This window comes from Brienomyrus brachyistius, unplaced genomic scaffold (genome assembly GCF_023856365.1).
Source record: "Brienomyrus brachyistius isolate T26 unplaced genomic scaffold, BBRACH_0.4 scaffold86, whole genome shotgun sequence".
In the NCBI taxonomy this organism is placed as follows: Eukaryota; Metazoa; Chordata; class Actinopteri; order Osteoglossiformes; family Mormyridae; genus Brienomyrus; species Brienomyrus brachyistius.
The window spans coordinates 87,560-110,554 of record NW_026042361.1 but is presented as its reverse complement, the minus strand read 5'-3'; the positions used below and the strand labels follow the sequence as shown (position 1 = coordinate 110,554).

Below are 22,995 nucleotides of genomic sequence, written 5' to 3'. Positions count from 1 at the left end.
TCTGGTTTTGATGTACTGTTACCTTAATGGTATACAACAGGTTTGGCTGGTCCCTGTACTGTACAGATAAATTAACTGTTTCCCCTGCCTTCAAAGAGAGAATACTGCCTCCTACTGGCATGTCCAGATCACAGATTCTGCAACAGTAGAGTAAGGATTGCAATTTTTGCTTAATAGTAAAACTGCTTTAGAAGTTGCAGAAATTGTTTTCAGCATCAGTTACAGCTACCGCTACATGTCTAATAGCACTTGACATACTTGGAATATACCCAAAATGACCTTTTATTGCTTGTAATTCATTACAGGGGGCAGAAAGTTAGTATATGCTTGCCTCTCAAATAAACAATGCATGCATAATAACACAGTTCAAGATATTTTTTTAATAAACATGTCTCCTTTAAAAGATAAGCCTTTCCTGGTCACCTTTCAGCAGTCAGTACTGGCGCTAGTTAGTGATTAGTAATCCATAGTGTTTGCCAAATATGTGTTTTTCTCGAGCCCAAGGGAGGAACGTGTGGAACATGCTGGGGGAGGGAGGTGGCACAGCCCCACACGCCTGTGCTGGGTGTCACTGCTCTGCTCTTCATTCGGTACAAACCAACTGAAAAGGTAAGAGCTGTGATGCTTGAAAGACGTGCTTGGTTTTAGCATCAGAAAGTGGAAATGTTGCGTATGTATGCTACTGATATTTCTGGCATTTATATTGTTTATGTAAAATCAAACCCTCATCATCCGTAATTTTTGTATTTGTGATTATATATGCTCATTTTAATAGGAATTTTTTTTCTGTACCTTTAGGCATGCCAGTCTTGTAATAGATATGGATCTGAGACAGGCGAAGTTGGGTGTAGCTAGGTGCTGAGATCAGGTTTTCAGTAAATATCTTGCCAAGTTGGCTTTTGCTCTTGCAATAGAATAGGTTGTGTAATTGTAAAATTTGAAACCTTTGAAAATTGACATTTATTTAAGTTTACTAGTCAATTCAATAATAAAATGTCACAAATTAATAATCTTTGTCAGTTTGTTGCGCATGTTTTTTACTGCAACATTCGTAGTGGTCCCTTTTTCACTTTGGTTTGACCCCCCAGGTCTAATTTAAGTATATTTTAATATAATATCTTTATATTATATATTTTAATATTTTAATAATAATATATCGTTTAATTATGTTTTCATAAACATTAACATTAACTTCCAGTGAATTGCTGTGATTTAGGGCACCATAATTCCTTCTTCTTTGCTAAGTACGAAAAAGTATTGAGGTTAGCTGTATGTGGGTGGAGCAGAGCACCAAGTTGGTGTGGGGCTGTGTGCAGGTGGAGCTGAGCACCAAGTTGGTGTGGGGCTGTGTGCAGGTGGAGCAGAACACCAAGTGGGTATGGGGCAGAGTGTAAGTGGAGCAGAGCACCGAGTGGGTATGGGGCTGTGAGAAGGTGGAGCAGAGCACTAAGTGGGTATAGGGCTGTGAGCAGGTGGAGCAGAGCACCAAGTGGGTGTGGGGCTGTGAGCAGGTGGAGCAAAGCACCAAGTGGGTGTGGGGCTGTGAGCAGGTGGAGCAAAGAACCAAGTGGGTGTGGGGCTGTGTGCAGGTGGAGCAGAGCACCAAGTTGGTGTGGGGCTGTGTGCAGGTGGAGCAGAGCACCAAGTGGATATGGAGCTGTGTGCAGGTGGAGCAGAACACCAAGTGGGTATGGGGCTGTGAGAAGGTGGAGCAGAGCACCAAGTGGGTATAGGGCTGTGAGCAGGTGGAGCAGAGCACCAAGTGAGTATGGGGCTATGAACAGGTGGAGCAGAGCACCAAGTGAGTATGGGGCTATGAACAGGTGGAGCAAAGCACCAAGTAGGTGTGGGGCTGTGTGCAGGTGGAGCAAAGCACCAAGTCAGTATGGGGCTGTGTGCAGGTGGAGCAAAGCACCAAGTCAGTATGGGGCTATGAACAGGTGGAGCAAAGCACCAAGTGGGTGTGGGGCTGTGAGCAGGTGGAGCAAAGCACCAAGTAGGTGTGGGGCTGTGTGCAGGTGGAGCAGAGCAGCAAGTGGGTGTGGGGCTGTGAGAAGGTGGAGCAGAGCATGAAGTGGGTATGGGGCTGTGAACAGGTGGAGCAGTGCACCAAGTGGGGTTGGGAGGGCTGTAACCCCATCTGTCTCCATTATCTTGACATAGCTATACCTGTAAGGCTTGTAAGGATGCATTTCTGTGGTTGTTTATCCAGTGTCAGTAAACTAGTAAAAACTGCAAAAAGATCATGCTAAGTTTTAATTGCCACGATGAATCCCAAAATGAGTAATCTGATATAATTATGATGTACATGAGCCTTGGTTCAGAATTAATATTATCACTTAATTCATTTAAGTTTTATTTTCAGTTTACAGGAACAATGCCGGGGGCGGCATGGTGGTGCAGTGGTTAGCACTGTCGCCTCACACCTCTGGGACCCGGGTTCGAGTCTCCGCCTGGGTCACATGTGTGCGGAGTTTGCATGTTCTCCCCGTGTCGTCGTGGGGTTTCCTCCAGGTACTCCGGTTTCCCCCCACAGTCCAAAAACATGCTGAGGCTAATTGGAGTTGCTGAATTGCCCATAGGTGTGCATGTGTGAGTGAATGGTGTGTGAGTGTGCCCTGCGATGGGCTGGCCCCCCATCCTGGGTTGTTCCCTGCCTCGTGCCCATTGATTCCGGGATAGGCTCCGGACCCCCCGCGACCCAATAGGATAAGCGGTTTGGAAAATGGATGGATGGATGGAGGAACAATGCCATAATTACATTGATATACTGAACTACTTTATGGATATTTACTAAAGCATTTTTGCAAATCATTAATCACTGTGCTGCTCACTGAAAACTATTTATGAAAACACAATGAAGACAATTCACATTCACTCTGTCAACCACAAATTATGAATAAGGAAGATAATGAATTGCTACATTATGGATTGGATAACTCTCAAATCTTAAAGCAGTTTTCAAAAGAATATGGACAAATTATGATGAAAAGCATGTTAATTTTGTGGTTAATTTACCACAGTAATTTTGTGGGGCTGTGAAGGATACCATTGTTTTTCTAAGTTACATATGAGGCTTTTCAATGTTTTTATGAAAACAACTTTCAAACCTTTAAAGGCAAGACTCTTACAATGTTATGGAATTATCCTTCAAATTAACTAGATCATATTTCTATGTCTGTTGGCCAATTAACCTTTGTTATTCATTTTAGTAATCTGCTGTATTGTGTAATTATACAGTTATTTATTACTTAATCTGAGTCTTCCCATCGTAACTTTATAATTGCACACCTCTCCACTTTGTGTCGTGCATTCCTCTTTATCTGAAGTTAATATATTTTAAGACAATTACATCATACAGTGTACAAAAAATAGATTCATTTGTTCATGATTGTGATAAAAACAAAGGCAAGGCGAAAAAGATGAGGGTCAGGGTTTGCAATTACCTAATGCTCCTAGGGCCCATGAAGGAAAAAGAAAGGCAGACAGAGGGAGAGGCCGAGAAACTGAGAAAAGGGGATTGTTGTGATTAAAAGACAATTATGTGTGTGCATCAACTTCCCTGTGCTGGTCAGTGTCAGGCTCGGGCTGTCCTGTTCTTCTCCCTGGGCAGCACATCGGAACAATGCTGCCTCTGTTAGGGACGGGAGAAGCGCATCTCACAGTGCGACTGCACTCACACTTATTGTTTACACCAGTGTTTGCAGTCATTAGCTTCCACCATGCCACAGCTTTGATTGCCAAAGAAAAAGGAAGAGGCATTTTCACTTCCATAATTTTCAGTTTGTCTTGGATACTTATAGGCAGGCCTCTATGGTACCAAAGGTTTATCATGTGTGACTGATGTATGAAGCAGAGTCTGCTGTAAGTCTGAAGTTAATTGTATTCAAATGACAAGATTCCTTTTTATCTACTGAATGAAACTACACAGTTATTTAAAAGATGCACATTTCCATTGCATGATATCATATGTCAGTGTACCTGTGCAATACTGACCTTTTAATATCAATGTGAACTGAATCAATTAGTAATATTATATTATTGTTAAAAAGACTTAAACCAATGGCTTAATTTTCTGAAAAGTCACAGACAACACTAAGGAAAGAAAATGAATTTTCCTACATGCTGACACCTATCTATGTTCACAGTGGTCAACTAAGGATGGACTAAGGAAACTGCTATTTTTCTGAGTTGTTTTTTCTTTGGAGGACTGGGAAACAGTACAGTCCTTTGTAGTGCTGACAGTGCAAGCCATGGATTTATGAATGACCATGCCTAGGAATGGAACAATACTATTATCCTGAGGGACTGATTTTCATACAGGAGGGAGGGTGCCTGAGTATAGATGGGAGAGTCCAATGAAGGAGGGGAGTATTTACCCCGCCATCCTAATGGGGCATGGTACAGAGAGAGCCGAAGCAGGCACGTCCCAGAACACACCAACTGGACATCTATGTGGAACCACTAACTCATGCTAAGAAAACTGAAGGAGAGAGGAAAAGGCCTAGCCACTCGTCTGTTTAGTGAGTTATGCTTTGTTATATTACACATTTTAGAATGATTACAGTAGAATACATAGTATTTTATACATTTTGAAGCTTTTTTCTGCTGGTTATTGAATTTTCCGTGCCTGCTAAATTTGGATATTGTATTTTTTTCTCATTCAAGGTGCTAGGGCATTTGCTTTATAATTCATTGCATTTAGCACACCCTCAATTTTGCTTACTTTTAATATAATAGCTTCTTGTGGAATTCTAGGTAAATGCATTTCATGAAACTTATTGTCTCAAAATGTGAGCTTGAATCATGTTAATTTACAGATATTTGCTTTATCTTTCATTACTAAAATATCAGTACTTTGATAGTAACTTTTGGATAATGATAGTTAAATTGGGTTTTTACATTAGATGTAGTTGATTTTTAAATCTTTGTTAATATTCCTTAATTGGACTGTTCAGTTGATGAAAATCCTATTTTTTATTGTTATATGAAGCCCAGGTCAAAGTTTAGCTTGTCTATATTTGTTTTATCAAATTAGTGCAATCTCAATTTTCATAACTCAGAAGATTCTTCCATTGTAATTTCTAATTGTCATTTGTTAAATGTTAATTTCCCCGGGTCAACAGTTTTATTCTTTTTTTACTGTACGTTTAATACATAGGCCAGCATTGGAATTCAAACCAGATAGACAGATTTAGGGAATTCTGGGAGATTTGAGAAAAGTGAGAGGGAGGCTAGAGGATAGTATTTAGCCATGACATAATTACCTGATATCTTTGTTCTTTAGTGTCTCAGAGGTAGACTGTCACACTCAGTTCTGCGCTGAAGTGTTCTTGTATTATATTTGGAGTCTTTCTTAAGTAGCAATGTCATACCCTATTCAAACCATGTAAAACCTGTTTATAACAGATTTTTTTGTCTGAAAGATAATGAATGTAGAGGGCTCTTTTCACCATATGCTCATGTTTTGTGTCTGTCTTTACTTCCTCTGCATGGGGGAATGGTTTCTTTGACTGTTCTTCAAAATACAGGTGTTTTTGCTCTTAGAGATCAAGATACGTTTTTGCTTTTGCTCAATGCAGTATCTTGCGTTCCATGTGTTCTATATGTCTTACTTTCAGTGCAAAGGTCCAAAGACTGCAAAATGCTTCTCATTTTTAGCACTGGTATGCTTGCATACCTTTTTAACTTTTAACTCTGGAGGTTTTTCCAGAGTTTGGCTTCTGAGATTGCCAATTGTTGCCCCCTGCTGGGGAGAGGAAGAGATAGCTCTCTGGTGAGAGGGGCCCTGTCGCTCGCCATCTGCCCAGTGGGCCCAAGCCGGGCCACGCAGTGCAGGGCTCCAGTAACTGAGCCAGAGACACAGCTTGGCAGCAGAGATCATGCTCACACAGGCATGTACGCACACACAAACACACACCCACACACAATGTAAACAGCCTGGCCATTCTGCTACTGTTCTCCACTCACTAAACAAACAGAATCTGTTTACTTATATAGCCTTTGTGTTTCACCATTTCTTGTTCTTTCGTGTTCACCCTTTCGTGGTTACTTTGGTTTCTGAATATCTTCTCAGACCTACCCATTGACATTAACTACATTGTGCATTATAAGTCATCACTCTGCCTGTATAGTTGATTTTAAAGACTTTTTTGTACATACTTTGCTGCATTTTTCAGATGTCTTTTAAGCAGCATAGCTTTTGAGTTGCACACTATATGAAGCAATTTAGTTCACTGGGTTATTTGCCGTATTGCTTCTATCGCTCAAGGTAGCAGGAAGTAGCTAATTGTCCAAGCTACTTTGTAAAGAGAAGGTTGATATCCTTCATGAGTAAGCCATGCTATAAGTCACCATGCTTGTGGCTGTGATTTGCACAATTCCTCTGATTGTGAAGGAACCAGGAAAATAATTCTTTTGGCTTTGATGTACAGGATGTGACAAGGGGTACTTGTGTCAAAAGACCATCTGTCCTGTTGGTAATTATAGCCGGTGGTTGTATCAGATTGGGACTCTGTGGCAAGCTGTGTGAGGGCATGTTCTGAAGAATTTACCACTGTGCTGCCTTAATGACAACAACATTTTTTTGTTCTAAACATTTTAATATTCTTTTGATTTTCCTCCAAAATGGCACTACTGTTTAAAAGAATAGTATTAAAATTTAAAAACAAACAAGCCTGTAGGCCATACTTGACAATATGTCACACTGCCACTAGAGAATAATAGGATTGAAATTATATTGGTCACTTGGCAACTGCTGCAATATAAACTTAATACAGTTCTGCAATATTCATAAATTGAAATGCTTGACTTGCTATTGGTTGACTGTTAAGAAATGGTAATAGGAGCCTATGAGTAGCCTGTATTTTCATTTTCTTAGTGTTTATTGCTATCTATTTGCAGAATGATTAATATTCTCTGTTTTGCTAGGATAAAAATCATTTCTTGGTGTCGGGATGATCTTGGTTGTAATCGCTAACATCCAAAAGTTATCCTGTGCTTGTGTATATAGGCCTAACTACAGTACCTGTCATCTGTTCGGCTTGTTGTTGTGAATGAAAATGCCCAGTTTGTGATATTTCTTCTGAATTGTGGCTAGTGAGACTATGTGAATGCAGCTAAAGGTGTGTTTAATTTAATCATGTAAAGAACGATGTCTTTTTGTTGTTTCTTGGTGGATGTTATGGCGTTAGTGATGCGTATGAACTTTGGCCCTAATATGTCATCTAACTTATATTTACTGGTTACAGTTATGTTCTGTTTCTGTCCTTGTTAAAGCTATATATATGTTCCCCAGTCCAATTTTATCTGTATTAAACAGATATTACTTTTCCGCTAATGAATTGTAATTCATGCCACATCAGCCTAGTTGTTCTGATTATCTGGAATGTACATTTCTATGTGGTTTAAGCCCCCTTTTGGCCCTAATCATTTTAACTATAAATATTGTATTCATACTTTTTATTTTTTTAAATAATCTCTGAATAGTGTTACATGTCACATATCATATTCATTATTTATTTATATAACACGTATGTATTTTTATTCCGGGATCACATATTTTCACACACATGCATGGGCACTCAGTTCTTGGCAGAAGTTGACAAGTGTCTGCTTGTGCCTAATAAAGAGCAGTTACAGTCGCACATCACCACCTTGTTCAGATCAGACAACCTGCAGTAACTGTCACCTCACCGCTAGTGCCTGAGATCCGGTTGGCAGATTCTTGAACTCTGCACCATAGTGGTGTAATCTACACCCATATATACTTGGGCGGACCTCTGCTTAGTGCAAGTCACACTCACTAAATGTGGAGACTGTGCGAGACTGACAGTGGAGGCGGGAATGGGGAGGCGGAAGGTCACATACCGGCTTTGTTACTACAAGGGTTATTGGCTGCAGCAAATTGGCATGTGGTGTGTGTGTGGGGGGGTGGGGCGGGTCTGGCATGTGCTGCATTCATCTGCACCAACAGTGCCTCATGAATGCTACATTCAGGGGAGTGTCCCGACCCAACACCTACCCTCACCTCCTCTTAAATATTTATCTATTTGCTTTAGGATAGCCCTCTTATGTATGAGATCCTAGTCTTTTTACTTGCCAGCAATGTGGATGATGAGATAATGCAATGAAAACTCATATTAAAGTACAAAGAAGTGGCTGCAATATGCAGAAGACCACAGTAAATGGCAACTCTGAGCATTACAATAACACAAGCTATAGTCCAATGGCCACCTTTTCATTTGCTGATTAATTCAGATACTTTAATTACATTCTATATAGCCAAATACAGCATATAAATGGTACAGTAGTTAATCTTTTGCCTCCCCTACATGTGTAAGCTGTGTTAATACTATTACGGATTGACTGTAGTATTAAAGAACCTTGGTAGATGGAGCATCAACTGGAAGATATGTCAAGAAGGGCAAGGTATGCATGGTGTGGGCCCAGGCAGTGTGAGAAATTTCTAGATGCATATTCAAAACTGCCCACGGCACGCAGTTGTGTAGCCTGCAACAGTCATTTTTTTCTTTCTCTCGGTCATAGCCCTCCACGGAGAGCAGCATATTCCACTCAGGGAGGACCAAAGAGAGACCCGTGAACTTCACTGCAGCTGGCATGAGGCAAGTTAAACAGGGCTCTTTACTGTTGACTGTGTTGCGGTTGTTGTATGGCTCTGCTCTGTTAGCACATAGCTCACGGTTATCTCAGCTCAACTTCAAGAAATTATGTCTGGATTACCGTACATTCATGGAATGCCTTAGTTTTGTATTAACAAAAGTGGATTTCATCAAACTAGCTTCTGTGCAGTACTTTACAAAATTGGACTAATTTATATTATATAAGTGCTATACTTAATATGGAGTAGACAGATATAAGTGTCTTAAAATCATAATTAAAGAAATAACTATCTTTAATTGACTAATATTTGCAATAATTATTCCTCTGATTAATGTTTCAAAAGAATTGAAACGACTACTTATTTGATTACTTTTCACACTGGACTTCGAAGGGTTCTGATTTTCCAGTTGTAAGGAGAGTTGCGTGTGATTTGTTTTAATATAAGATGTTTTATAAGACTGCCCACCATCTTTTAAGAGAGAGTATGTATGTTGCCTCCCCACTTATGACATCACATTCACACTTTAGCTTATAATGCGGTACACAGTATTACAATTCGTGCATAAGCTTTTCCCAAAGACAACGAGCTCTCAAACTAAACACTAGAAATCATTTCTTTAGTGTTTCAGGTTGGACTGTAGTTGCACTGTTGGATTGTGAAACTGATTGAAAGGATCCAGCTGATGATTTGACATCATATGTTTTGGTGTAGGTTTCCAGTATTGTATTAAGTTATAATCAGTATGACCATCTTACGCTATAATAATGGAGGAGTTCAAAAACGTGTTGCGTGATTGGTCACTATGACTTGGTGCCAGGCCAGAGCTTGTGCCGGTAGGAGAGCTGATGTCATTGACTGGTGCTGATGTCACTTGTTTCTGCAGAAAGAGAGAGGAGGGACCGGCAGACTTGTTATGAATTATCTTCTGGTACCGGAAGGAGGAATCACAAGAAAATAGTGAAGGGTTGAAAGAAAGTAGAAACTCACAAATTCTACTGTTTTGTCAACCACTTTATGATTGCTATTTGAACTTATACTAATTATTCATATATTTAATATCAGATATTTATCAAATTATAAATGAATCCAAAATACAATAAAGTTTCCAGTGCACAGAATTTTCCTGAAGTGTTGTATATTAAAGGCAGTATTTCCATCTATTGCAGAAATCAAGTGATAATCTAAAGACATGTGGTACCCAGAACTGCTACTTCCTATTTTGCTGATTATAAAAGGTAAAGTATTCTGTTTTTGAAATTCTGTTACTTATTAATAACATCAAGGGGATTCCATGTATAAACAAAGTAAATTGTATTACAGGCACCCTCAATCAACCTCTTGTCTTTTTTGCACATAATGACAACCTCTTAGGTTAACATGTGACACATCTGTTCGAATCTGTACTGGAAATACAAGAGAATAGAGTTTATATTGTTAGTAATTGTTCTGTTTTTTAACATGTACTTGTTTTTTCCCTGAAAGTAATAAAGAATGAATGGATTTGTTTCTTACATTAATAATATGTTATAATAAATATAAAAAAATAGATTATTTGGCAATGATTTGTAGAAGGCAAGGCTGACTTTCTGTTCCCATTTTCCATCATCCCTCTCTCCCAGACGCCAGTGCCCAGTGGAATGTATGGATGCCACGGGACATCTCAGCCATGACTAACTCATGCGTGGTCATCCCTTGCACCTTCATGTACCCATCAAACATTCGTCCCTCACGTGGTGTACATGGCATCTGGTACTTCGGCCAGCCTTACCCACAGTTCTTTCCCCCTGTGGTCTTCAAATCACGCACCGACATAGTGAACGAGAGCTACAAGGGCCGCACAAAGCTTTTAGGTGACCTGAATCAGAGGAACTGCACCCTGCGCATCAGCAATGTTGGCGCTGAACATTCTGGGAGGTATTACTTCCGGGCAGACCTAGGGGGTGCCAACATCTTTACCTACCCCGACTTCTCCGAGCTCAAGGTGTTGGGTATGTTGTGTGGGATTAGAGGGCTTGGTTTTTAGCTTGCATGGGTAACTGCGTGCTATCGCATCACTGCCTGGTTTAATCTTGTATGAACCAAGTAATCAGAGGGTAGGTTAAATCAATCGGTAACATGCAGCGTAAAAGAATCTCACCCACAAAACTCATTTTCTTCCTCACTGCTAACTGATAACTGGAAAGTGTTGATATTTTCTGATAATGACTTGATGACATTTTTCTTGATATTTGACGTTGATGGTGTGATTTCCCTCAAGTTTGCCTGCATCTTCAATGTACAGTTCATTAAAAATTACATTTTACTGTTAAGTTATCCAGACAGAACAGTGGTAATTGGGCACCACAAAATGGAAACACTTGCACACGGCTGAAAAATTCTTTTGAGCCCCAATTTAATACACTTCTGTTGTGCTGAAAAATATCTCTTAAATTTTACAGACTTTAAGAAATTCTATTCTGACTGGGGCTTTGGTATTATACCATGAGCAGGATGACATTTAGCATCTTGTTAATTCAGTATGGATGTTTCATTTCTCATACTCGGTCTTTGTAATAGCATCTCAATGCGACGCCTTTGTCTGCCTTTCAGACCAACCCGATATTGATGTCCCTGAAGAGATTGTTAGCAATGTGAACTTGGATCTAACATGCTATGCCCCGGACAACTGCCCCGACATGAGCCCCGAGATCAGCTGGCTTTACACAGAGTACCTGCTGGATGCTGAATTCATCTCCGACTATGTGGAGGAGGGAAACACAGCAGTGCTGTCCAGCACGCTTAGCTTCACGCCCAAGCCCATTCACAATGGCCTGCTGCTGGGCTGCCGGGTCCATTTCCCCAACACTAGCTTCATCTATGAACGACTCATCTCCCTCGATATCAAATGTAAGAGTTACTTACTCGTAATTCATTATACTGCTCACAGATGCCTGTAAGAAAATTAGAAACAGCTAGTGTGACTGCCCATTAATTCAAAAATGCATATTTATTTGAATTTTGGCATACAGGGATGGTAGCGCTTACTCTGTATGTAAGTTTTTGTGTTCAATCTGTGTCATGCTAGTTAGGTGAATTTGTGTCTGCAAATGAGCTATTGTGTGCAAGCCCTGTGTTGTGAGCCAGGTCTCTCAGGAGCTCAATAAGCATCTGGCAGAGAGAAATACATATCACATATATTTCTATTTGTGTAACAATGGTAAGTGTGTAATACAGTACTGTGCAAAAGTCTTAGGCAGTGGGAAAAATGTTTAAAGCTATTTATCTGACTAGTAAGTGTAAATTTGCTCAGAAAAAAATACGTTTAACATTGGAACATATATAAATTAAGAGCAACCCTATAGAACTAAGAATAATTTCTTGTGTTCTCCAAAAGTCACTGATATCTCGCTGGATGACTGAATAACACTCCTTCAGTTCCCAAACATTTCTTCAGGGGCACCCCACCTTTTCCATGTGTTCATTAAATTTCACCATCAATTAATTCATTCATTTAATTAAATATCTCCATGACGTATTGATTAGCATGTACACCTACAGGTAATTTGGTAACTCCAATTCACCTCAGCATGTTTTTGAACTGTGAGGGGAAACTGGAGTGCCTGGAGGAAACCCCATAACAACACAGGGAGAACATGCTAACTCCACACACATGGGGCCATGGTGGAGACACAAACCCTGGTCGCAGAGGGGTGAGGCAACAGTGCTAACCACTGTGCCACCATGTTTCCCCTGCACTGTTGCCTCACACCTTTGTTTTCCCTTATACTGATGTGCCGGGATTCATCCTGACAGACTCTCCTCGCTCTGTCTGGGTGAATGTGTCTCGGGAGGTGATGGAGGGCAGCTCGGTGTCACTTTACTGTGAGGTGGACAGCAACCCTCCTCCCCGCATCTCCTGGATGTTTGGCGATGAGGAGCTGCTCTGGGATACGGCCTCGAACGTCTCCCTTCAGCTGGACCAGGTGGGCTCCCTTCAGGATGGAGTCTACACCTGCATTGCTGACAATGGATATGGCACCATGAACAGCTCCATGTACCTCGCTGTCAAGTGTGAGTCTCCAACCCGGAAATGCAGAAGGGAAATTAGACTTTAAAGCTCCATTTACAAAAGTTACGACAAGAAAGTGTTTGTATATCTTAGATTAATATACACTCTCTTGCGTATATACTAATATCTCAAATTGTGTATGTATGTAATATGTATATATTTTTCTTCCTTTGTAGTAAATTGAGATTACAAAACTGCATGCACCAGTGCCACGCCAGTGCTAAGTAGCACATAAGTAGTATTAAGTAGTAGTATTTTGCAATAAATAACACTGATATTGTTCGGAGCAAAGAATGAATCGTAAGAAAATTGAAAAAAATAATAATCACATTATTTGAAATTCCTTGCACACCACTCATGGCCCTTTTTTGTTTTCCTGCGTCTTTCTGCATTTTGCTTGCAGACCCCCCGCGGGAGCCCTGGGTGAATAGCTCCATCACTGTGCAGGAGGGCTCCACACTGGTCCTGCACTGCAGCACCAAGGGAAACCCCCCACCCACACTCACCTGGCTGAAGGACGGTGTCTTGGTGGGCACCATCACAGCAGAGGAGGTGTCTGTACTGGAGCTGGTGGAGCTGACCCCCCAGGGGGATGGCATGTACCGCTGCCTGGCTGAAAACGAACACGGCCGATCCAGCAGCTCGCTTAACGTCACCGTCGAGTGTGAGTCCCGAATCACTTACCCCAGAAGTTTTATTGCTTTATTGCAGGACATGTGGCCCCATCAGCATGAGGGGCATCATGTAAGACAGAGCTTCCCAATTCTGGTCCTGGAGGACCACAATCCAACACACACCCCTGCTCAAACACATCTTAATCTGTTCTTTATCAGGTTTAGTAGGTCTGTCTAAGCAGGGAAATCGGCAAACTAGCTCTGCAGGACCGCAATTGGGCAATCCTGATGCATGACAATTTTAGCACTACACTGACAGGACATACAGTACTGTGGAAACTCTTTTCCATTTTCTCTTCAACCAAACCTGGATTTGGCAGCATTGACTGTTTTGTCTGATAGACCCCTTTCTTAAAGTATAGACTTCCCTACAAACCTCATAACATGACTAGTTTAAAACTTTAATATTGTTGTTCCTCAACCATTCTGACATATGCTTGATAGAATGTTTCAGATTGTTGTCTTGCTACCAAGCCAAGATGCAGATCCTTCTTTGATAACCAGGTCCAGATGCAGCAAAGCAAAACACCACCATTACCACCATCCCTGACTTTTGGTATGAGGCTGTTATTATAGAATGCAGCACATGGATTTTGGTTGTCACAGCACAGTCAATGTCTGCCAAAAAAGTTTCACTCATCTGTCCATGGAGAGTTTTGACAGTCATAAATTCAGAAGAATACTCATGTCCTTCTTGGTTGAGAGGCGGTTTTGCATATGCTATTTTGCTGTGCAATTTGTTTAGCCTAATCTGGGTGGAGATACTATTTTAAAAATTCTGGTTGAAGTTTGGTAATTCTTTGTGATTGGATGATTTTGTGCAAAATCTTTTCAAGGGATGTTTCAAGGGAGATTGATTACAGTTGCAGACTGTACAGTATTGGACAGAATGGTTTCTGATTTAGTGGATTCTTAGGGAAATGAGTTAGAAGCCACTTTAATGCTCTTAGGCAACAGCCTTTATCCAGGATTTTAACATTGTGAGATACCACTTGAACTTGGGCTATAATTACCTAGATAAGGGAATTACTTGGAGGGGGTAGGTTTACACAAGACCTGATTGTTGACCAAGGTGTTGAAATATCTGACCCTAATGATCCATTTATTTAGACTAGATTAGCTATTGGGGGAGTTTGCTTGTTTATTTACACTGGATGCCAAACATAGAATCATCAAACTCTGGTGCCATTTTTCTTGTCAATCTCCCACAATTTTTTATTTAAAACTTTGGGCTCTTTCAGTGCTTTATAAAATGTCAATAAACTTATTTAAATATAAATGATATTAACTTAAATTAAATTAACTACATGCTACAGTAAAAAATTATAATAAATCTAAACCACAACTGTGGAAATGTTATTTACATAATTATCAAGATTAATTTACAGCTTGAAAGATTATGGAATTAATATTGAGATGTAATTTAATTTCAATATCTATGTTACCATAAGTGTGACAGAAAGACTCCTCCTTGATCACCAGTGCAAGTTAATTGACCACTGTACTAGGAGTTGCCTACATATTCTGAACTTTAAATAATGATAACAGTACATTCAACTTATGGATAAAATTATGTACTATATTATTATTTTTCTGACTTACCTACACATTTGACTTAAATACAGGGACTGTCTGTACGCATGTTTATTTTAATTTGCATAATTAGTTTTTAGAAAAAGAGTAATCTCATGAGACATTTCACCATTTTAAACTAAGATACAGTACCTTCATGTATTACTGATAATTATCTCTTATTATTATTCATAATGAGCCTGCCTTAAGGCCCTTCAATGCAAATCATACATTTTCCAGTCCATGTACCAAAAAGACTCTGACAACATAAAGCAGATTCAATGCATAAATTATTGGTTGATTAATTTAACAAAACAATGCGTAACTGCTGCACATCTGACCTGCTGCCTTTCTGCTTGCACCAGTCGCCCCAGTGTTCCTGGAGGAATCCAAATGCACAGTGGTGCGTGAGGGCGTCCAGTGCGTGTGCGTGGCCTCAGGAAACCCCGAGCCTATCATTGAGTTCCACCTCCCCGATTTCAACATCACCGTAAACGACACGGAGGGCCGCTTCAATTACTACACCCACACGGATGGATACACGGCCACGGGCATGATAAAGCTACGGGAGAAGAGCAATAATGGAGGCAACGGAGAAAGGCCAGTCAACGTGCACTGCCGTGTCAGCAATGCATATGGCTCCGAGATGGTGCGCCTGGAGCTCCAGCAGGAGAGTGAGCATTTCCACCACAGTCACGCATACTTATGGCCTGTTTGCATGAAAGACCGACATATTCACAAATCTCGAAAGGTTTACTGAAATTACATGAGGAAACCCATCTATATTGTAACTGTGATGCTTCTGTTTGCTTTGGCAAGGATCTCTTATTTTTGCTATTTGTCAGTAACATCAAAATAGGTTCTTTAAAGTCAATAACAGGAATGAAAACATTGTGCTTCTAATTTTTATGTGCATGGTTTGTGACTTTCATTGTCTATTATTTTAATGGGTATGGGATATACAAGGATTCAAAATCCTATGTGGATGAAATGTGCACGGCTTTTTTTTTTTTTTAAACATTTTGAACCTTGCTTCTCTTATTACTAGTTATGTTAAGAAATAGTTAAGAAATATTTCAGTCTATCTAAAAATGAAGTTATAAACGAGGAGTCATTACCACATTTAGGAGATGAAATTCTTCCAAACCGCTGTTGGATCATTGTGGGAGTGACCAGTTGAGGACAGACACTGTTCTTCCCTGCAGAGAAATATATGATGGCTGTGGTGGTTGGCACCATCGGCGGAGTGGCCGTCATCGCGTTCATCATTGCTGCAGTGAGATATGTGGGACGCAACAATAAAAAGTGAGTTTCTTGGGTTAGAAAAAGATCAGCGCTACTAATTAACAATATAGAGGGAGATAGGAGCAGGGAACATACTCTCATTGTGTACTCAGAATACCATACTTATAGGAAAATAAAAAGTAAATAGCAATTAAAATCTACGGAATGCATGCAAAGACAACCTAGGTCCCTGTCAGCTACTTTTATTAAGTGTAACTTTTTATTTCTTTTTTAACCTGCTTTGGTTATCGACATTGCTGACAGTTTGTTAGCTAGTTTGTTTTTCAACCAAGGTAAGAGCTAGCTAGTAAACTAAGGAATGATTACTTTAACTGTTCAAAAAAATTGTTGGAAAATGTTTTAACCGGTGTTGCATTTCTATAACTGACTCACATCAATGCTGTCATTCAACCCTGCGTAGGATATCACCGGCACAGCTAATAAACTGGACAGCTTTCTAAATCTTTTATTAAGTATCATAGTATCACTTCCATTTGCTTAACTTTTCCAGTGATGCCCTATTAAAGAACAAAAAACACTTAAGAAAAGAGTATAACCCCGATAGCGTCCTTGAATTGAAACTATAAATCAGGAAGCACTGCTCCACTTTCTTCTGGACTATTCCAACTAATGATCAAATGGGTAGTTGTTGTTATTATTATTATTATTATTGTTATTTCCATATCTCCATCTTTCACACCCACTTATCCGGTACAGGGTCGTGGTGAACTGGAAGAATCTTCCTCCACACACAGGGCACGAGGCAGGGACTTCCTTCGACAGGATAGCAGGACGCACAATCACAAACTGAGGAAGATTTAAGGCCTACGCCACCAAATCACATAACTGCAAGGTTTTGAACTAGGAAAACAAGCCAGAGTACCCAAAAAACCCGTTCATGGTGAAAAACATGTAAACTGTGCACATACAGAGCCGGGGAGGAATTTCAAACCCCATGACCCTGGTGAGCTGCAGTGATACCTACTGAGTCAATATCTCACCTGTTGTCATCAAAACACTCCCATATTTACATACAATTAAGATTCACTATATACATATATTACGATAAACTATGTACACTATATAGTTTAGTGTGTGTGTGTATATATATATATATATATATATATATATATATATATACACACACACACACACAAAATAAAATGAAAATAATAGCTTTTTCATTTAACAATATAGCTAAGATTGGACATGATGTCCAATGGATGTCTAAATTAGTGGTATTCAGCTAGTCACAGCTAGCAAGCCTGATCATGTGACTCCGTCCCCCAGGGAGAATGGCAACCCTGGGCAGGACCTGGTATCTAAACTGGAGAATCCTTCATTGTTCTACAGCGCAGTCAAGAAGGACAAACAAAATCTGAGGAAGAAAGTGGTGAGAAATTCTAATGCTAAAAATGATAAGCTATGGTTATATTCATAATGCTATGATTATAAATGGCATCTTATAAGGAAGTAGTCTACTGTGACTTCTGTTTTTGACATGAAGGAGGTCATTTCTTGAAAGTAGGGGCCGTCTCATACTCCTCTGCCTTTCTTTATTGATATAACATAACAGTTGTTTACATGTCCTACCCGTTCCTCTTACCTTTACTGATGATTCTTTGCTCTAACCTGCTTCTGTAGTGCGCATTCCAACCTGTTATTTTACAGAGGTCATGCTTCATCGCTCCTATGCATCTGTGTCTCTGTTTCTCTTCCCTAACCACCATACAGCTAAAGACTGAGCTTTTGGGCTCAAAGTTTAACTCGATCCTTGAGGAAACCTCTACGGTAAGGTTCAGACATCAGAGTATATACGTGCACTTGTTTGACTAAGTCAGCAAAAACCTGGTCTTGTGAAAACTAAGAGACAAGCAATTGCCATTGTAATGATTTAGATTTACACAATGTAACAGAATTTCCCAGTGCATTCAGGACACTTGTAAAAGTTGCCTTGTCCATTTCTCTACTCCAGGGAGACGATGGAGATTACCAGCCGGTGGCTTCCATGGCTGAGTTGGAGAAGCAAGAGCTGAATTATGCTGCCCTGGAATTCATTGGGGGACGGTCTCGAAATGGGGCATCTGTGCAGGGGGACGACGGCAGTGACTACACTGAGATCAAGGCCAAATGAATCGCACTGCTTCCCTGATGCCCCAGCTACGCGAGATGCACAACAGGTGCTCGTCATCTGCATTTCTCAGCACACTTCCCTCTGTCGCTCTTGCCCTCCTTCAATAGCCCCATTCTCTTTTTTTTGTTACACTAACTTAGCAGTTTCTCCAAACCCAGCCAGCCCTTGCTGGCTGCAGTGTAGTGAATAGCTCTGCCACAGTCCTCTGAGATGGCTGTTTCATGCTGTATTGGAGAATGACACTTTGAATGAAGTTAAAGCTTCAGTTCTTGCCATTCTCAGCTCCCAACTCCCTTTCTCTCTGCAACATATGCTCTTCCTGCAGTCTGCTTTTTGCTACTTTCGGTTCTAGAGTTCGTGACAAACTGATTCTCTTTCACGGTTTAGTTTCCCCAAGCTTTTATTTGCTGTGGCTATCTCTGTCTTTCTTGCTTTCTCAGTCTTCTTATCTTAATATCTGCTTCAACTTGCCTTGTCCTTTCCAAGCTGAAATGTCAGGGAATAGGAATTGTAAACATGCTTTGGCATCTCCACCTTCATCTCAAGTTCAGAAGAGACAACCTCCTCATCTCCTAGACCAATGTGATTCTCAAACATCACATATCTATGAGGCCTGTTTTTCCATTGCATTCTATCCATCAATTAACTTCATTGGATTTCAGGCGTGTATGTAATCTACTTTGAAATGGTGAATGGAAATGAAAATTTGTTTTTATTTAAAAAATTATGGATTGTAAGTTTAGGCAGTGGACTGGGGAAATGCAGAAAAAGCTTTTGGAGTTTTGAGGTGGTAGGAGAATCCTTTGCAGTTTGATGTGTTTGATAAGTGGTCCAGTGTGTCTACGATGGTTGTGTTTGCCTCAGTCACCCCATGCATACAGTGTTCCAATTCATATGAGACATTTCAGTTTTTGAATTCATGTGATTTGTGTCCTTCAGTGTTTACCCCATAATATTATTGTCTGGCAGTTTTTTATTTATTTTCATTTTTTGATAGCAAAGTTTAAATTATTTACATTCATGGCAAAGGCAACCAGTTTGTTCTGGGTCAGTCTGTCAGCCTTATGTAGTGTCTACCAAACAAAAAAGTATACTTCACTGAGAGTTTGCGTGTGAATCAAACCAATCGTGTAAAGTATATTGTTATATCCTTTCCTGAATATGCTTCTAAAAATGTATTCTGAAATTGTTCTTAAGCATGTAATTAATAACACTGTTATAAAGATTGTCTTGTTATAATGATGTAAAAGATTATAAATAATCCCAGAGTGACACACAGTATGCTAAGCGACTAAATCCACAATTGTTACTCAATACATCTGAATAAATAATTTTCAAAAAGAGATATTTTACCCATGTGTGATTAAACTTGTATTTGACAGCTCACAATAAACATGAGTAACTAACCCATGTTTAAGCATTCCTTATGCAAAAATGAAACGCAGAAATATGTAAATACATGTATATACTTTGCATAGTGTTACCATCATTTAAGGTTTTAAAGTTCTCTTATATATACAGTGAATATATATATATATATATATATATATACACACACACACACATTCTCTATTCTCTTCCATTCATTAAGCTTCACCTAAACTTCATTTTTTAATCTCTTTCTGTCATAAAGATTGTTATGTGACTGTCATTCTATCAACATTACCTTGTAATTGACAATAGTATCAGAATTATATATTTTTTACATATAGTTTATATTTATTTGCTTTTCATACTTTATTTTATAAAATTGTTCTGGGAGAGCATCTTCATTATATTTAAGGTGAAAGGAATAAATTGCATAAAATGTTGCATATAAATATTTCTTCTCCCGCTTTCATTTAGCATCAGGATTTCACTAAAATAGTTTTACTGTGGCTTTGTTTTCAGAAAAGGCTTATTAACTAATGCAACTACTGTGAACAGAGGGCAGGATATAGCAAACACAGGATGCCAGTCCATTCATAGGGGATAAACAAAGAGGAACTTACAAACATGAAGCCTTATGCCTTTGTACTGTGGGAGGAGACATTTCCCTTTCATGCTAGGAGCCACCAACATGCTCCGATTGGTCCTGCACTGAACAATGGCTGCATTAACAGGAAGGGCTCATGCAGGAAAAGTCACCACTAGCCTTACTTCCCACTTTGACAAGCATAGCTTTTTGTGCTGCTTTTTAAAAGAAAAAATTCTAAACTGCTCCAAAATCAAATCCAAAAACTGAAATGTCAACAATTTGTAAGTATTCACCCACTCAATCAGCACCTCATGCAGCTTTTACAGCCAGTAGTGTTTTAGGATAAGTTTCCATTAGTTTTGAACAATGTGGAGAAATTCCATTCCTATTTGCAAAAATTAGTACCAAGTTATACCAAGTTACTTACCAAGTTACAAGCAGATAGTGATTTTTAGGTCTCGCCAAAGATGTTCAGTGAGGTTAATACAAAAATATTGACTGGAGCACTTGGACATCGGTTTTCTTGATTGCAGTGTGCTTTTAGGTCATTGTCCTGTTGAAAGATAAGCCCCTTTCCTGGTTTAAGCTTTCTGGAACAGGGTAGTGGGGTTTTCCCCCAGGATCTGTCTGTGCTGGTCACCATTCATCTTCCCGTCAGTCCAGATCAGATTAATAATCCCTGGTTCTGAAAAACATCCCCACAAGCTAATGCTGCCACCACCACATTTTACCACAGGAGGGATAGTGTTCTCTGGCTAATGTGCAGATGTGACTTCCTGCCATATCTTTACAGTATCTTCCAAGTAAGATTTTGGAAATTCTTTATGGTTAATTACATTTGTTTTTCAGCCAGAGCTTTCTCTTTAACATTTTTCCATAAATGTGTAATGCATTGCATGGTAAAAGAAGATACTGATGTTTTATTATAAATGCATACATTGTAGTGGGACAGGTGGGGGACAAGAGGTGGTCAGGCGATGAGAGACAGGCTATCAGAGGACAAGGCATAATTCAGAGTTTAGTGGTGAAAACGAAATCAGAAGTAAACTAGGCAGGCAAGAAAAAATTGCAAGGGAAACATTTAAACTGCCAGTAAGGAAAAAATCTCAAGTGTGGCAGATGTGCCAAAAACACTAAATGTTTGAGACTCATCAGGAAAACCTGACTGGAAGGAGCATGGTTCAAAATAAGATCTAGCAGTGATTATTAGAACGTGGGCAGGAACAGGCTTCCCTGGCTAGGTGACAGTGATACAATGAGCATGACAACATCACCTGTTGACAACATCATTATGACAACATCATTTGGACACGGCCAAAAGCAACGAGAGTCGAAGGGGAAATCCAGACGGGTAGTCTGGTCAGATGCGGGGGGGTTCAAAGCCGGACAGATCAGTCCTACAGAGAGAGACAGGACAAGGAGATGAAGGGATGGAACGGAGGAGGCAGCCAGGATGGGACGGCAGGGAAGGTAGGCAGGGTAGGCAAGGGCAGGCAAGAACAGGCAGGAAGGCAGAGACGACCAGGGAAACAGGGCGGGCGAGATGGCAGGCCACGGAGAGGTAGGCAGGGCAGGCGAGGAAGACACGAGACAAAGAATTGCTTAGTAGCATTAGCATGGCTACAGTACTTCACAATTGCAGTTTGGCTGTTCTTGCTTTAAGTTTTATGGTGTAAATGAGATGATTGCTAGCCGCTGTGCTGCCCTACCCCTGTGGGAGTGACAGTGGGCTGTATGAAGCAAAAGGCCAAGGAGGGGAAGAGGGAATACAAAAGAAGAACTGAACCAAAGCTAGAGTAGAATTATTTCAGCATTTATTAATGATCATACTCACTTTGTGATTAGGGACTATTCAATAAGATTAAGTCATAAGAGTTTCTACTATCAATTTCTCTCACCTGTTCTTACTGCTGACTTGTTACCATTTTACCTCACGGTTATGCCTCCTGGCACTTTGCTCCTTATCCAGTCCTTTTTATCTTTGTGAAATTCTCAACATATGGCCGGCATATTTATAATTTTTCCATATACTTCATATTTTTATGTTTTTTTTTTCTTTTGCATTGTCACTTGAGTGGTACAGTATACCAAATTTCACTGTACAATGACACTATTCTATTCTGTTGTTGTGACGTCGCGTGCTGGACGAACAGGCAGGGAGCGAGGAATCAAGGATCGGGGAAACGGAGAATTCGGACTGAGGGTTTATTGACAAAAACAGATACCAACAGCGAGACACTTCAATGACAGGACTGAGGAAACAGACTTGAATACAAACTAAATACACAAGACTGAAGGCAGGAAACGCGAAATAGCTGGTTCCACACAGGGTTAATGAAGAAGAGCTGTGCCAAATGAAAGTCAAAGAAGCTATTATGAGGCTGGAAAACAAGAAAAAAAAATGAGACCAGTGATGTGTTCAAGACCATTTCTTTCGCGATGAAGACAAGATCAAGATTCATCCAAGACTTAGTTAAGACCAAGACGAGATCAAAACTTTTAATCAAGACCAAAACAAGACCAAAACTTCAAAATTCACAATCAGAGTTTACATTGTTTTTTTTGGTAGAGTGCACCCATATTGAAGCTATATTTTCATTTATGTAATTCCAAAATATCCTATTATTGAAAACCTTTAATGTTCAAATACTCTAAGGAATAATGCAACTGTATCAAAAAACCCACATTATAACAAAATCATGT

At 39.9% G+C, this 22,995-nt stretch overlaps 1 protein-coding gene across 8 annotated transcripts; it reads left to right on the top strand.

Moving 5' to 3' along the window:
* The first annotated feature begins 488 nt into the window (after positions 1-488).
* On the top strand, positions 489-19,742 carry LOC125727086 (myelin-associated glycoprotein-like). Of its 8 annotated transcripts, none has more exons than XM_049003745.1 (14): positions 580-609; positions 4,149-4,523; positions 8,548-8,624; positions 9,507-9,551; positions 9,790-9,858; positions 10,243-10,611; positions 11,213-11,509; positions 12,416-12,673; positions 13,075-13,335; positions 15,283-15,591; positions 16,123-16,222; positions 17,492-17,594; positions 17,936-17,992; positions 18,177-19,742. In XM_049003745.1, exons 5-14 carry the CDS (start codon positions 9,813-9,815, stop codon positions 18,333-18,335), a joined length of 1,959 nt encoding a protein of 652 aa, XP_048859702.1. In that variant the 5' UTR covers positions 580-609; positions 4,149-4,523; positions 8,548-8,624; positions 9,507-9,551; positions 9,790-9,812; the 3' UTR covers positions 18,336-19,742. The 8 variants fall into 8 exon arrangements, with proteins under 8 accessions (XP_048859699.1, XP_048859704.1, XP_048859703.1 ...); XM_049003740.1 differs by having other exon boundaries at positions 9,507-9,594; XM_049003739.1 differs by lacking the exon at positions 9,507-9,551.
* The last annotated feature ends 3,253 nt before the right edge of the window (positions 19,743-22,995 follow it).